The sequence below is a fragment of the Perca fluviatilis genome, chromosome 7, assembly GCF_010015445.1.
Source record: "Perca fluviatilis chromosome 7, GENO_Pfluv_1.0, whole genome shotgun sequence".
Taxonomy (NCBI): Eukaryota; Metazoa; Chordata; class Actinopteri; order Perciformes; family Percidae; genus Perca; species Perca fluviatilis.
In genome coordinates, this window is record NC_053118.1 from 27355999 (window position 1) to 27369050 (window position 13052).

The window sequence follows — 13052 nt, forward strand, 5'->3', positions numbered from 1 at the left end:
TATTTAATTGACAAAGCATACAAGTAAAACTAGGAAAACATTACTAAGGAACACTTAAAATATTCAACTGATTTTGATTCACTCACTGAACAAAGTACATGAAATTAATGCAGTTAAATCTTGTCACAAAATGCTGGACAAAGAATTAAGTAGCAACTAACCACATTCCATACATCGTTGCGCCCCTAATTACAGCTACTACAGTATTACAGAGTGCTGTATAATAGCGGGGATAGCATAGTTGGTAAATACTGGTAAGTCGGGACCTGAAGTTAAATGAAATTTTTATTTCATGTTTACATAATACACAAACAATAGAGCCAAATGGAGATCGGCATATTAAGAAATGTATGAACGTAAACATTACTAACTCAAAGTACAAAAATATTATTGGCAACGCCAAACTAACATTTGTTTCACCTTCAGCAACCCACATTACACAAGTTAAAAAAAAAATAGTTTCCAGGATTAACTGCTTTCATGAATCACTTTAGAACAAAAACCTTTTTCGCTAAAAGAAATATCTCTTTCCCCCCCCCCCTTGGCAACATACTCCATAATGTAATGATAAACAAATGCAAACAGAGCATAACACTCTAGTTATCATAGCTGAACAGAGACAGATTAACAGGACTTTGGGGGAACAGACAGTCAGTGGCCTCCAGACTTACGTCCAGCCCAGGACCTGGAGCGAGAGCGGGACCGGGACATGGATCTAGAGTAGGAGCGGGATGGAGACCGTCCCACAGGCTGTTTCTGGGAGCTGGAGGTTGGATGGAAATCTTCAGCCGGGCTGTGGGACCTGGACTGGCTCTTTTTACCTTTGGGCATGGGCCTGGAGGTTGAAGGGGAGCGGGACGCCGAGTGGCTACGTGAGCCTGGTTCATGACGTGTCCTGTGGTTGTCACGAGGAGGACCTCTGTACCTGGTGGATGGACATAACTTATTGATACAAAAAAATTGTGCATTATAAAGTTTAGAATAGTACAATTCCCCTTGCTTATTTTACATACTACAAAATGATGAATTAGCCTACTTGTCATTTTCATGGCTTCTGCTCCGTCTGTGTCGACTGTAGGACCGAGATCTGTAGAGAGAACAGAGACTGAAGTTTTTCAGGGTGTAACTTAGATACTATTAAGGACTTCTATTTAAGATAAGAGAACAATGAGTTCTTGTACTTAGGCAGTGTATGACTTCCTGCTCTTTTACAGACCCAACTGGTATATACCGGCTCCAGAGGCTAAAATAGTCTGAACTAGAAGGGCACTCAGAGTACAGACCACCACCATGACATGCCCTTTCTCACAATGTTGATGCAGTGTGAACTTTCCCAGTCGGGAACACATTTTTCTGATTATTCTGACACCACATGAATGCAGCACAAATTCCCTATCTTGCAATGTTAAAAAGTGAAACATAAGTTGTGCATTTGTGTAAGTCACAGTTGGATTCACTTTATAAACACTACTAGGGTTGGGTATTTAAACTATTTGATACCGGAGCCAATTTGACAACGTCATTTCAGTTTGCGTACAAAAAAACGTTTCCCACTACCAAAGTTTGTTCAGTGCGTAGGACTGAGTGGCATCCGAGTTGCAGACTGCAACCAATTGAAGCGGTCGAAGAGCCAGTGTTTGGTTTGTCCGTTTTGGGCTACTGTAGAAAGAGGCCCTGGTCCGTATGTAGATATCAACGCAAATAACAACAATGCATCAACAAAAACTTGGCCCACATTAAATATAGTATGCGGTTTGAAAAGTTTCCAGATTTAGATCTGACTGGTTTACTTTTTCTTTGTTCAGATCTTTCATGAAATCTGATGCCAACTTTTTGATGCTAGAGACACATTTTGGTCTGTATTTAAAAAGTATTATATATACCAAGCCCTAATTACCCCACACAGGTGGGTGGTGATTACTAGACACAGGTGGGTAGTAATTAGGACAGGGCTGTCACTCTGTGACCATTGCTGCGTTCATAGTTCACGTCACTTCCTGTGGGAATCAGAGGTGGGACACTCGGGCTAGATTTTGCTAACCGAGTTTCCCAGTTGGTGACACGTTGTTGACAACTGACCTTTGATGTAGGCGACTTTGGTTCACTGAACATATTTCAATGACAATAAACTGTTTATTGTGGACAAATGCCTCTGCCAAGAAATTATTCATAAATAGGCCTATGTATAAAAAACAAACAAAAAAAAACACCTTATCCGTGTCTTTTCCCGTTGGTTGTCCTGCAGATAACACAATCAATCACAATAACAGTCGGAAAAACAACGTAATCACAGGGGCGGCCCCTGTTATTCCCAGGTGGCATGAACACAGCATAATTCATTGATTGTTGATTAAGTGATAAAACTCTGCTTTGCAACAACAGAAATCATAGGTTCTACTACAAAGTGAAACAGAATTGAACTAAGTTGTTGTTAAGTGATTTAAGTTATTGGAAGTGCAATGAAAACAAAGTTGCCAACCACTCACTCTCTGGGGCTCTCCGACCTCCGAGGACGACGCTCGTAGGAGGGGCTCCGGGACCTGCGTCGATCATAGCTGCGGCTCCGGGATCGTCTTCGGCGGCTATCCCGCTCATCGTCGTAGCGGGAGGAGCTGCGAGGGGAATGCCGCTCCTTGGTCTTCATCTGATTAGGGGCTTGATGGAAAAATTTACATTAGAACGTTGGGTGATTATAAACTCCATATTTACCAAAACAATGCTGAATGAGGCTTTACAGAAGTTAAATGTATTTCTGCTTAGATAGGAATACAAATTGTTCATACTTTTTCTGTCCCCCTGGGCGAACTGGATCTCGATTTGACGCCCACAAACCCATTTATGGTCCAGGTTGTGAAGAGCGTCCTCTGCATCCCGGACATCTTCAAACGTGCTGTATTGTTAAGGCCTTTTATTTTGTAATTTGGAAAGTTGGGACAGAGAAGGTTGCACACATGCACAGCAATCTAAAAAAACAACAACAAAAAGGCTGCAACACAGGTTGACAGCTAAAGTCTATGAAACACAACTATTTGATCAGTTATTTCAGAAACATAAGTGAGAAAATGAATTGTCTTTAGTCTGCAAATAAACAACATAAAACTGAATCAATGGGCCCATTCGTGATCTCAAATTTAAGACAAGACAAATATTAATGGTAATCAGATTTGGTAGGATACAAAATGTTTGGCTTGTTACCTTTAACATGCTTGACCTTTGACCTTCAGCTTGATCTTTATTGTCTTGGCAGAAGAACTTGAGGTTTCCTGCTTGTCTTTGCCCAATAAACACTTTGCTTTTCCTCCCTTTGGTAGACAAATGGAAGCCTGGGTGCTCTCTTTTCTCCTCTTTGTATCTTCATGCTTTTGCTCTCTCTTTATTTTCCCAATTCCACTATTGCTTGTCGCCTGGGTGTCTTTGGCTTGAATCTACTCTACAACCGCCTTTCAACTTTCTTTGGTGTGGGATCTCCAGAACTGTATCTTTACCATTCTAAGGCAACAACAGAAGAAATATTGGTTAGGAATAAGTTTTAATCTGAATACAACAAGTATTAGAAACAAATAATTCTTAGAAAATACAATTACATTAGAAAAAACACATTGCCATTGTCGGGCAAGGTGTCACTGAACCAACTGCAACCAAAAAACATAAGAGATTTAATGCTTTACAATCCCTCTGTGAAAACACCATTTCCAAATGAAAATGAAAAAGAATAAAGGATATTGAATGTAAGCAAATCCTCTTGCCCGCCGTGTATAGAAGTCAAGTGGAATGTAGACATCTACAATAGGCCCATAACGACCAAACTCACGTCGTAAATCCTCTGGCCTAAAGTGTCATGAAATAAGCACATTTATTCTGCTGGCTGTCATATGAATTTAGCTGGAGCCAATTGTGCAAGGTATGCACAAGAGACGATGCCAGCACAGCATGTGACAATACTTAATTGCAGACAAATCAAATTACTCTGCCCCTTCAGAAGGAAGTTTCCTCAAAAGGTGCAATAGTACAAATAAAAACCCAGCCAGCCAACTTCACACACCCTAAAGCAGCCATACAAGCTAGAAATGGCATGTATTAAGAGAGGTGGCAAAGTCACAGAGGTTAGAAAATGGCCGCTGCTTGGCTGAATTTATTACAGTTACATTTCAAAAGCACTGGTAATGTAACAGAAATACTTATCAAAGTGCGATACTGTTTGGTGGGGAAAACAATGGTGAACTTTCAATCACAAGGGGAATTATGCACATAAATTATTGGGAACCATACAAAACTGAATGGAAACTGTGCAGAGCTAGGTCTGTGTTACTTTGCTTTTTTCACATGTATTTTTTCATTGAGCACAAAATTACATTCACATATTGGGGTGGTAATATGAGTTTCAGAGATGGATAGCTCAAAACTCATTGGAAAATAAATACCAAACTATCTGCATGGCCAGACACCTCGTGTGAGTGAGTGAGTCTTTTGTGATTTGGGTGACCACTTTAACATCGTATAATTTGTGTTTCATTAATAACAGCAAACAAAACAGTTGCTTTTTAAGAAACCTTTGCAATTCCAAATAAATATGAAAGTCATTAATAAGTCAAATGTGAAAATTGCACCGTGTCAAGATTTCGATTGTGATGTCACAAATTGCAGTCAAGGTAATTGAACGATTTGGACATTGTTACCAGGCAACAAGCCCACAGCTGTTTCTATTCCACACTAAGTTAAGATAAGATAGATTGACCTTATTGATCCCCATCATGGAAATTCAGTTGTTGCAGCAGAACAACAGAAACACCACAAAGTATAAAAAGTAACAGAAATAAATAAGAGCTACATAAACTAAAATAGAATAAAAAATATAAACTATACAGAGCTTTTGGACACTGCACGGGACAAAGTGCTGATAAAGTGTCACTGGTGTGATTAACAGCAGTAGAGTCTTTATATAATAGAATATATTGCAAGGGTCAATGAAACATTAACATAGTATAGTATTATATGGTACGTTATGAAAAAGTGAGAGAAAGAGACAGTATAAGGTGCAGTAACGTTATGGTAAAAAACAACAATATAATACATCTATATAACAGTACAGGAGAGTATAATGCAGCAATATAACGTAGATCAAAGTTCTAAATCCAAGGTTTTTGAGTAAGTAGCACGTTCTTACTGTAAAGTGAGAAAATAAGTATACTTATAAAGTAAACATATTTTTTTTTTAGGGTTGTGTTAATGGACATTATTTTTTAACAAAAGTATTGCCCGTTTAATAAAGCACTTTGTATTATCTTTATTACGTTTTCCACATTAAAATGGACAGTAATCTCAGTTTGACATTTTACTGGTGTCTGTCGGCGCATGTCTGTTGTCTGCTACCATTAGGTAACGTTACAATAATTTCTAACTTGCTACTGACTAAACTGGGGGCGTAGCTAAATTTGAAGATAGGTTGACGCTGGTGGCTAAAATAAAAATAGACTGGTGAAAATTAGACATACTGCTCAACATGTACGTAACGTACTTCACACATACACACCACCACCACAGACTAGATTTACGTCCATTAACTGAAAAACAACTGGCTTGTTTGGGGGAGTGACGTTGACGTCACCAGCAACAACAGTCTCTCAGCTTCTTGTTAGCCTTGGTGTTAGCCTAGCCTTAGCCTAATGCGGGCAGGGGGAATGTTTAATGATATGTTGTAAGCAGTTATCTGGAAAGCATTGTTCGGTTAAAAATGACTACCACGCCTTTTTTGTCCAACCCTGATTGGGATCACTCGTAAAGTTGACACCAGTTAGCCATTGTGGTCATGTTTGCTAACTAACTAGCTAGCATTATGTTAGCCTAGCCATGCTTGTATACGCGCCTGCAGGGTTAAAATAACAACATACCTGGAGTCGTCGGCGATGTTTCGAACGAAGAGAGATGTATTCGGTGGCCTCAAGTACCTCGCCATTTTTGTAAAGGCCCGTTGCTACTAATTGGCGGCCGTGAATTTGTTTACTACAACTGTTTTATTCACAAATCCTGATGCTTTACTGCAGCCGACTATCTACGTGGTCAAAGCGTTACCTGCGCATGCGCACAGACGTACAGCCACGAAGGGACATGCGCGCACACACGCATGACCTAACATGGTATTCATTTATTCTATTGTTTCATTTTAGATTATTCCATTGTTTTTCTGCATAGTGTGTGTTGACTGCTCGTCTGTCAGACATAGTTAGGATATTGGGACTATAAAGATAGCTATTTGCTCAAAAAAAGAAGGTGCAAACCACACTTATTAAGCAACACTTTTATTTAAATAGACATTGGTTTCTTCACTGCCAAGTTTACATCTTTTTGCTTTTCCTGATGAGAGTTGTTGAACCCATGGTCAAAGTCTGAAAGGGAAAATTAATCATATTTCATTTATGGGCAGCATAGGCTACATTAGGCTACATTATGTAAGCTTATGATACATTAATGTGAAACAGAAAGAGTGAGTTCTGGTAAGATATATGCTACCGCACCTCTACCATCTCTGCTCCCTTAAGCTCTTGGATGTGGCAGAACTTTCCGGTATTGCAAACCAGTTTGCCACCCTCCAGATTGACAATGCACTGCGGATCAGAGGAGGAGACAATACATATCACAAATACCCCCAAAACAGGAAGGAGTTCATGAGACATTGTACACTTGTAGGCTCATAACACATTATAGCCTACTTCACCAGTTTTGGAAAATAATTACACACAGATTTCTGCTTTAAACATATTTATACTGTACTAAATTAAGAAAAACAAATCATTTACTAAAACACTAATGTAACATAAAAATTAAATAAAGAAGAATTACAAACCTTGAGCTTCTTGCCGTCCATGGTGGTGATCTCAGCCTCCTTGCCGACGGTAAAGGAGTTGGTCACAGACTTTCCAGGGGTCTTGGAGGTGACAACAAAGTCATTGCCTTTCTGCTTGATCTCAGTAATTGGCTTAATGTCCTTGGCCATCTTAATTATATCTTCTGGGAGTTCTGGTAAGCAAAGCAAATATGTTTTGTTAATTCCTGCACAGTACAACTTACAAGTAAGGACTGATGAGTCTCTGGACTGCAAAGCTTTGTTGTCTAATAAACACCACATCAAAAATAGCCACTTTGTCTTCAGCTACCAAAGATAGTAAACATATTCATATTCTTTATATGCCAACCAGAGTCCCTGGTTTGTATTTCTCACCCATGGCCCTGAGGAACTCCTCGTAGTTCTCCTGGGAGTAGACCTGCCATGTTCCATTGAAGTCCATGTTTTCTAGAAGATCTGGGTTCTCCTTCACCAATGTGGGTTGGAGGCTGAGACAGCTGTGTGAAGATCAACACAATGTGGAGAATGTGACTGTAGTGCTGCATCTTCTTATACAGGAAAGCAAGGGGGGTCCCAGCACTGTGTCTAATCAGTAACAAAGCCCTCTGAAGTAATCGCTGCTGTTTGAACAACCTCAAGTTCACTTACTCCGGTTTGGACAAACCTCAGCTTCCACCAAAGATGAATTTAGATGGTCATTTTTGTCACGTACATTGAAGAGCTTCAATGATGATGAGAAATATGTACCGATTTTTACACGTGCACCATGCCGTGCAGAAGTGTTTTGTCTTGCATAAATAATTTATTTACAATTATTTACATGATCTTCATTTACTGTAAAGTTCACAGAGTCCCGAATGGAGTTTTAGGATAGTAAACTGCAGGACTAAAATGAGAAAATGATTTACTTAACTATTAAGCCGTATTTACATGTAGCTGATTTTATTTCAGAACTTATTCATTAGACATTAATTGAACTTTGTGCATGTCTGCAACCTTTTCCTCAGTGTGTCGAACCTCCTAACGTGACTCTACCTGACCAACGGGCCCAGTAGTAGGGTTGATGACACTACGGACTGTTTGCTTCTAAAGTGCAAGATAATAGATAGATAGATACTTTATTTGTCATTCTCACAACACGGATGAGGAGAACAAAATAAGAACTCAGGTCTCGGTGCTGACCCACTACTATAGTGATTAATAAATAATAAGAATCTCTGCTTACACAAACAAGTTCATAAACAGAGCTTCAGACCACATTTTCTTTAACACTTGATTATAAATTGGAATACAAGTTTACTGGATACAGATATAAAGATGAAATGTAGTATTTGTAAGGGCTCATAAAAATAATCCACAGGTGAAAATAGCTTAAAATTGCTTTATTCACAACACAAACAAATGACACATCTGATTCACCAAAAGCTTTAGTAGCTGAGGGTTTTGCAGTTTTCGTTATGACAGGTGCTTAGTGAACTTAAAAACAAAAGACAATAATAAGGGTAAATAATAAATGTAATGTAACAGTAGCACAAGTAGAGAAGAGTCAAAGTCAGCAAATTGGCATGTCTGTTACATAAGGGTTAATTGCCCAACGAGGTGTCCATTATCAGGAATTATACCATGAGTCTGGGTGAATACTCAATTCTGATTGGCTGCAGGGTGTCCATTAAACCGTTCTAAATGAATGTGCTACAGTAAATGAAAAATAAAATCTGAATATTTTCAACACTTAGTGTAGTCCATCAGTGCCTCGTCCTCTGAACACCACAGGATGGCGCAAACACACAAGCTCCAAGAAGTACACTGACTTTGTTTCACAGTGATCATCTCACATTATTGTGTTCGCTGTTCAACTCGCTACTGATTTCAGGCTGCGGCCGACAGTACACATTGCGTATAATTTGTTCGTGAAGGTCTTTATTAATTTGGTGAAAATGACATGGCTGGCTGGATAGTTAGCTTGTCTTGTTGGTAAACATACTGTCAAATTATATTTAATTTACTTTATTTTTATATGAAATTTTTAACTGTACACAATGTTTGTGACTTTGAATCTCTCTAGCATAATGTTAGCTTTCTGGCTTGTAGCTAAGCCAAAGGGTTCTATGAGCTGAGCAGACTAGAAATATATCCTGCTGCCAAGCGTGGAAAGTTGTATCTAAGGTCCGTCCTATTTACCGAAGCAGTGAACAAGGTACCAATCAATGATCTGTACTTTGCTCTGTATGGGGACTTGAACCAGTGACCCTCTCAACCCAACTCCCTACGGACTGAGCTACTGCCACCCCAAGTAAGTCCAGCAGCAAATCCTCTGAGTGTTATGAATCGATTAATGGTGCATTTTCCTGCTTATGAATTCAGTCATTTGTTAGAGGAAAATGGTGCAATTTCTTATTTTAGAAGTTACATAGTCTTACTTTATTAAAGAAACCATCTTTATATGAAACGTCCATGAAGTCAGCTTAATAAGTTTGACTAACAGGACCTAGCAATTCTGCAACTCCATCACAGGAGAAGCCTGAGCATGACATGTTTATGGCATACACTGTCTAATAGGGTATTTAAATGATATAGACAGTTTGCAGACTATAGGGGATTACATTTTTGATTAAACCTCATTGGGCATTTTTCAAAAGCTCAGTAAAGTTCCTTCATGCTCAATAAAGTTTCCTACTACATGAACAATCAAGCATCATTCCTAACGTTAGCTATCTCTCCATCCACCTTCATTTTCATCTTTCTCTCTATGCATACAAATCTCAAGCTGAAGCATAAAAAATCCCTCATTTCTGACTCAGTTTGCAGTCTTAGCCCATCAAAACAGCATGGGCTGGAGGCTTCTCCCCATGCATGTAAACGCTCACTGTCACATCAACCGTTTCAGAGCCATACTGGTTGCACACAAAGATGCTGTATTTTCCAGAATCTTCCAGGTTGACGTTGTTGATGTTGATAGTGCTGCACTTGGGCTCCTTAGTGAGGGTAAAATGGGTCTCGTTAACAATCTCCTTGTCGTTCCGAAGCCAGACGATCTCTGGGGTTGGTTCACCATCAATGAAGCACGTCAGACACAAAGACTGAAGAGAGGATGAGGAGCAGTCAAGAACATATGAAATAATAGGCCACAGAAAGGATAAAATCAGTAAAAAATTATTAGTATTGTTGTGTTTGAAATTGTTTCTAAGTAGTAATGTTTTCCTGACAATGTCATACCTTGCCCACCATGATGGCTACCACATCAGGAAGACCCTTTGTCACTTTGGCTCGATCTGAAACAAAAAAAAGCAACAATAACTCTCTGTGAACCTTCACTGTATAGTCTTTTAACCTTTGTTGTGAACAGAAAAAAACTCAGGATTTACATATAACCTGTGACTCACTTTTCTCAGCAATAGCCGCTTTTCTGAGGGATGAAAACAAAAAGTTAAATCAATATGACATTGCCCAGTGTTAGGCAACAATAATCTGTGCAAAATGTTTTCACTGTTTTAAACTAATGGTCTGTTACCTCTGACTGCTCAGTGCTTTCTGTTAGTGTCACAGCAAGCCATGTTAGACGCATCATCTACTGCAAGTAGTGTGGCACTTACTTTAACCTCTGGTACTCCAGCAAGGCATCAGCGAAGACTGTTGGAAATAATAATAAATGAGATCTCATATTTTCTGCTCTGAAATATTCTCTTAATCTGACATTGTGTTTTAGGTCCTTCAATTCAAACTTGCTCACCCACCTTGTTCAGACAGGTCAAGATACCGTTTGTGTGTCTCTTTGCCGTCAAACATCTCCAAGGTGTATTTGCCTTTATCATTCTCTGTTGGGTTAAAGATTTCAATCCAGACATTCTGCATATTGCTGCCAGGCTTTGTCCTGGCTTCCTGGTCAATCCTCTTCTCCCTACACGGAAGGAAGAAAATACATGTTTTGCTACTACTACATATGCTTTAGACAGAGACTTTTTAAAACCAGCAGATCCTTACCAAATACATGGTATGGACATACACTTTTCCCCTAGGCCAAAGCACTGGTATCAGAAAATAAAAGGGCATCTGTTTCTTCCTTATCACTGCAACCTCAGTCATAGGAGCATAACAGGTTTATAAACTCAGAAAGATTTGAACAAAAAATTCTGTTGTGGGGACATATTACAGTTCAGACTGGAAAAAGAACATTTGTCAGTCTGCATCACACTAGTCAGATTTTCTTCAGTTGTTCGTTACTCTTTTGTAAAGGTTATTCTTTAATCCCCCAGAAGGTGGTGCTAGTAGCCTTACTAAAGAAACCAGTATCAGCCTTAACCATGTAATAATTGTCTTTTAGTATACAGTCCCTTTAAATAATTGCAAAATAATTCAATATGTCACAGGGTCTTTCACTTTAATGAAATGCACGTGCAATCAGTCAATTTGAACAGTTTTCTTACTCTTTCTCTGTTATTTTACATATGTTGTTCACCATTTTATACACATTTATCCAGAATTCAGACTGACATACAGTATTTGGTGTCTTTGAAAACTTTAGGCCTCCTCCAGAAGTTCTGTGGGTTTCAACAGTGTTTGGCTGCACAGGATTATGTGTAGTATTGATTTTAACAGATAAGCAGGCTGAACCAGGTGATTCAGTGTCCAGATGCGGCCCCAGCTGCCACGTTTGCATGCAGACATCAAGATCCAGCTCTACACATTTAGATCCTGAACCTTTTAAGCTGTCAGTAGTTGAACTTTGATAAGCACTTTAGTGAACTGTAGTAAAGGAGGCCCAGACATTGCCACCATAAAGAGAAATGTTGCAGTAAAGGAATCTATCTCTTACCTCTATTGGTTTGTGTGTGTTTGTGTGTGTGCAGCAGTCAAGCCAGTATGTGTGACTTCTTTTTATGGTCTCTGATCTGCAACTGTGGTTGTGTTGTTCACCTACAGTACCTTACCAGCAAAAGAGACTGCTGCCATGCTGGTCAGTCATAGAGCACCACCACAGTATTGTGTTCATCTTGCTGTCTTTAGCTCAGCATTTACAGTGTTGCACTCCTGTGGCTTGCAGTAAACAATGTGACCACACTACTAGATGGCACTGAAGCCAAAATAAACTTTAAGCTACTTTTCATTTGCTTTCCTGTGCAAAATTTGTATTCAGGTCTGTCTGTTACAGAATTCAAGTTAAGTTTGGAATACTTCCTCCTTGGTAGCAGTTGCACATAGAGTGTTAGGTCAGAGAGGTGACCTGCATGCGGACTCACTTGAAGTGCCAGCTGGTTTTCATGTAGCATATATAGTATTTGAGTGAGCAGTAGAGCTTAAAACCTTCAGCGGTGCTGTGAATCTTCAGTGGGCTGGCAGACAATGCTGCAGAGACAGTGAGAGAGAGAGAAGGCAGAGCTTCTGGTTATTCAATGCCACAGTTTGCATACATTTCAGTTTCCTTGGCAATTTTAATTTAAACACATTAGTATTCTGAAACAACACACACCCCAATTAATTAACATGGCTTTCAGTTGTATTATCCTTATCCCAACACAACACACCTGCTGCTACAAAAAAAAAAAGGACATCAATTGGCACATTTCACAAAGGTAAAGCTTCCGACTGTGAATAACTCACCACACTGTTTACTCAGCTGCTGGAGAAGCTTGTCATACTCTGTAAATGAAATCAACAATTAAGTGTTCAGAGAGTGTTTTATATTACTTTTGGAAACTCAATAAATACTAAACGCAAGATTAGAGGTACGTAGCTGAATACCGAGGACACATAATGACATAAGGAGGCAAAACATAAAAGACAATCGCCTCACTTCCATTATGGATGGGAAATATGTGCCAACTGAAATGCACACATAAACAAATGGGGGACTATTGTTTGTATGGATACTTGTTCGCTGGTGACAAGGTTGCGTCTTACCGTCATCCAGTAACTCTAAGACGCTGACATCCTCTCCTCTCCCATCTGACACCACAGCTCTGTATGAACCTGCCTCTTTCTTGGTAACCTGAGGGAAAACCATCCACTGTATTAAAGTTCAACTTATTCATAGCTTCTCAAATGGAATATTGATAACTAGAGGAACAACCAACAGGGTTCAGCGTTTTTTGCCCGGCGTGGTGTTTTACTTGCCCCAGGCCATCGGGCAACCCTTATTGTTGAACCCTGACCAAATACTTAAATGAATCTTCTATCAAACCTTATAATACACTCCAAGGTGAACCAATATCTC

At 39.4% G+C, this 13052-nt stretch overlaps 3 protein-coding genes across 3 annotated transcripts in view; all 3 read right to left on the reverse strand.

Annotated features, from left to right (window-relative positions):
- Positions 1-267: 267 nt before the first annotated feature.
- On the reverse strand, positions 268-6089 carry srsf10a (serine and arginine rich splicing factor 10a). The gene is made up of 6 exons (XM_039805411.1): positions 5889-6089; positions 3724-3828; positions 2784-2887; positions 2487-2655; positions 1037-1087; positions 268-925 (listed from the first exon to the last, which is right to left on the reverse strand). The coding sequence occupies exons 1-6, from the start codon at positions 5951-5953 to the stop codon at positions 652-654; spliced, it is 768 nt and encodes a 255-aa protein (XP_039661345.1). The 5' UTR covers positions 5954-6089; the 3' UTR covers positions 268-651.
- A 191-nt stretch (positions 6090-6280) lies between these two features.
- Positions 6281-7383, reverse strand: fabp10a (fatty acid binding protein 10a, liver basic). The gene is made up of 4 exons (XM_039805413.1): positions 7217-7383; positions 6842-7014; positions 6513-6602; positions 6281-6383 (listed from the first exon to the last, which is right to left on the reverse strand). Exons 1-4 carry the CDS (start codon positions 7281-7283, stop codon positions 6333-6335), a joined length of 381 nt encoding a protein of 126 aa, XP_039661347.1. The 5' UTR covers positions 7284-7383; the 3' UTR covers positions 6281-6332.
- An 825-nt stretch (positions 7384-8208) lies between these two features.
- myom3 (myomesin 3) overlaps positions 8209-13052 on the reverse strand; it is a 66877-nt gene continuing 62033 nt past the window's right edge. Inside the window, exons 30-37 of the mRNA XM_039807281.1 lie at positions 12740-12827; positions 12440-12478; positions 12079-12184; positions 10576-10739; positions 10435-10471; positions 10225-10247; positions 10058-10113; positions 8209-9921 (exon numbers count right to left, since the gene is read on the reverse strand). Coding sequence (XP_039663215.1) covers positions 9652-9921; positions 10058-10113; positions 10225-10247; positions 10435-10471; positions 10576-10739; positions 12079-12184; positions 12440-12478; positions 12740-12827 — 783 coding nt within the window. The 3' untranslated portion in view covers positions 8209-9651. The remainder of the gene's footprint in view (positions 9922-10057; positions 10114-10224; positions 10248-10434; positions 10472-10575; positions 10740-12078; positions 12185-12439; positions 12479-12739; positions 12828-13052) is intronic.

Bases quoted from the DNA above. Each gene is read 5' to 3' on its own strand.
- fabp10a (XM_039805413.1), bottom strand. From the start codon at position 7,283: ATGGACTTCAATGGAACATGGCAGGTCTACTCCCAGGAGAACTACGAG. The intron at 7,015-7,216 runs GTGAGAAATACA...TTTGCTTACCAG, and splicing joins GGAGTTCCTCAGGGCCATGG to AACTCCCAGAAGATATAATT. The intron at 6,384-6,512 runs GTGCGGTAGCAT...TTTCCCTTTCAG, and splicing joins AGGGAGCAGAGATGGTAGAG to ACTTTGACCATGGGTTCAAC.
- srsf10a (XM_039805411.1), bottom strand. From the start codon at position 5,953: ATGGCGAGGTACTTGAGGCCACCGAATACATCTCTCTTCGTTCGAAAC. The intron at 3,829-5,888 runs GTATGTTGTTAT...ATGACACTTTAG, and splicing joins AACATCGCCGACGACTCCAG to GCCAGAGGATTTACGACGTG. The intron at 1,088-2,486 runs GTGAGTGGTTGG...TTCTCTCTACAG, and splicing joins AGGTCGGAGAGCCCCAGAGA to ATCTCGGTCCTACAGTCGAC.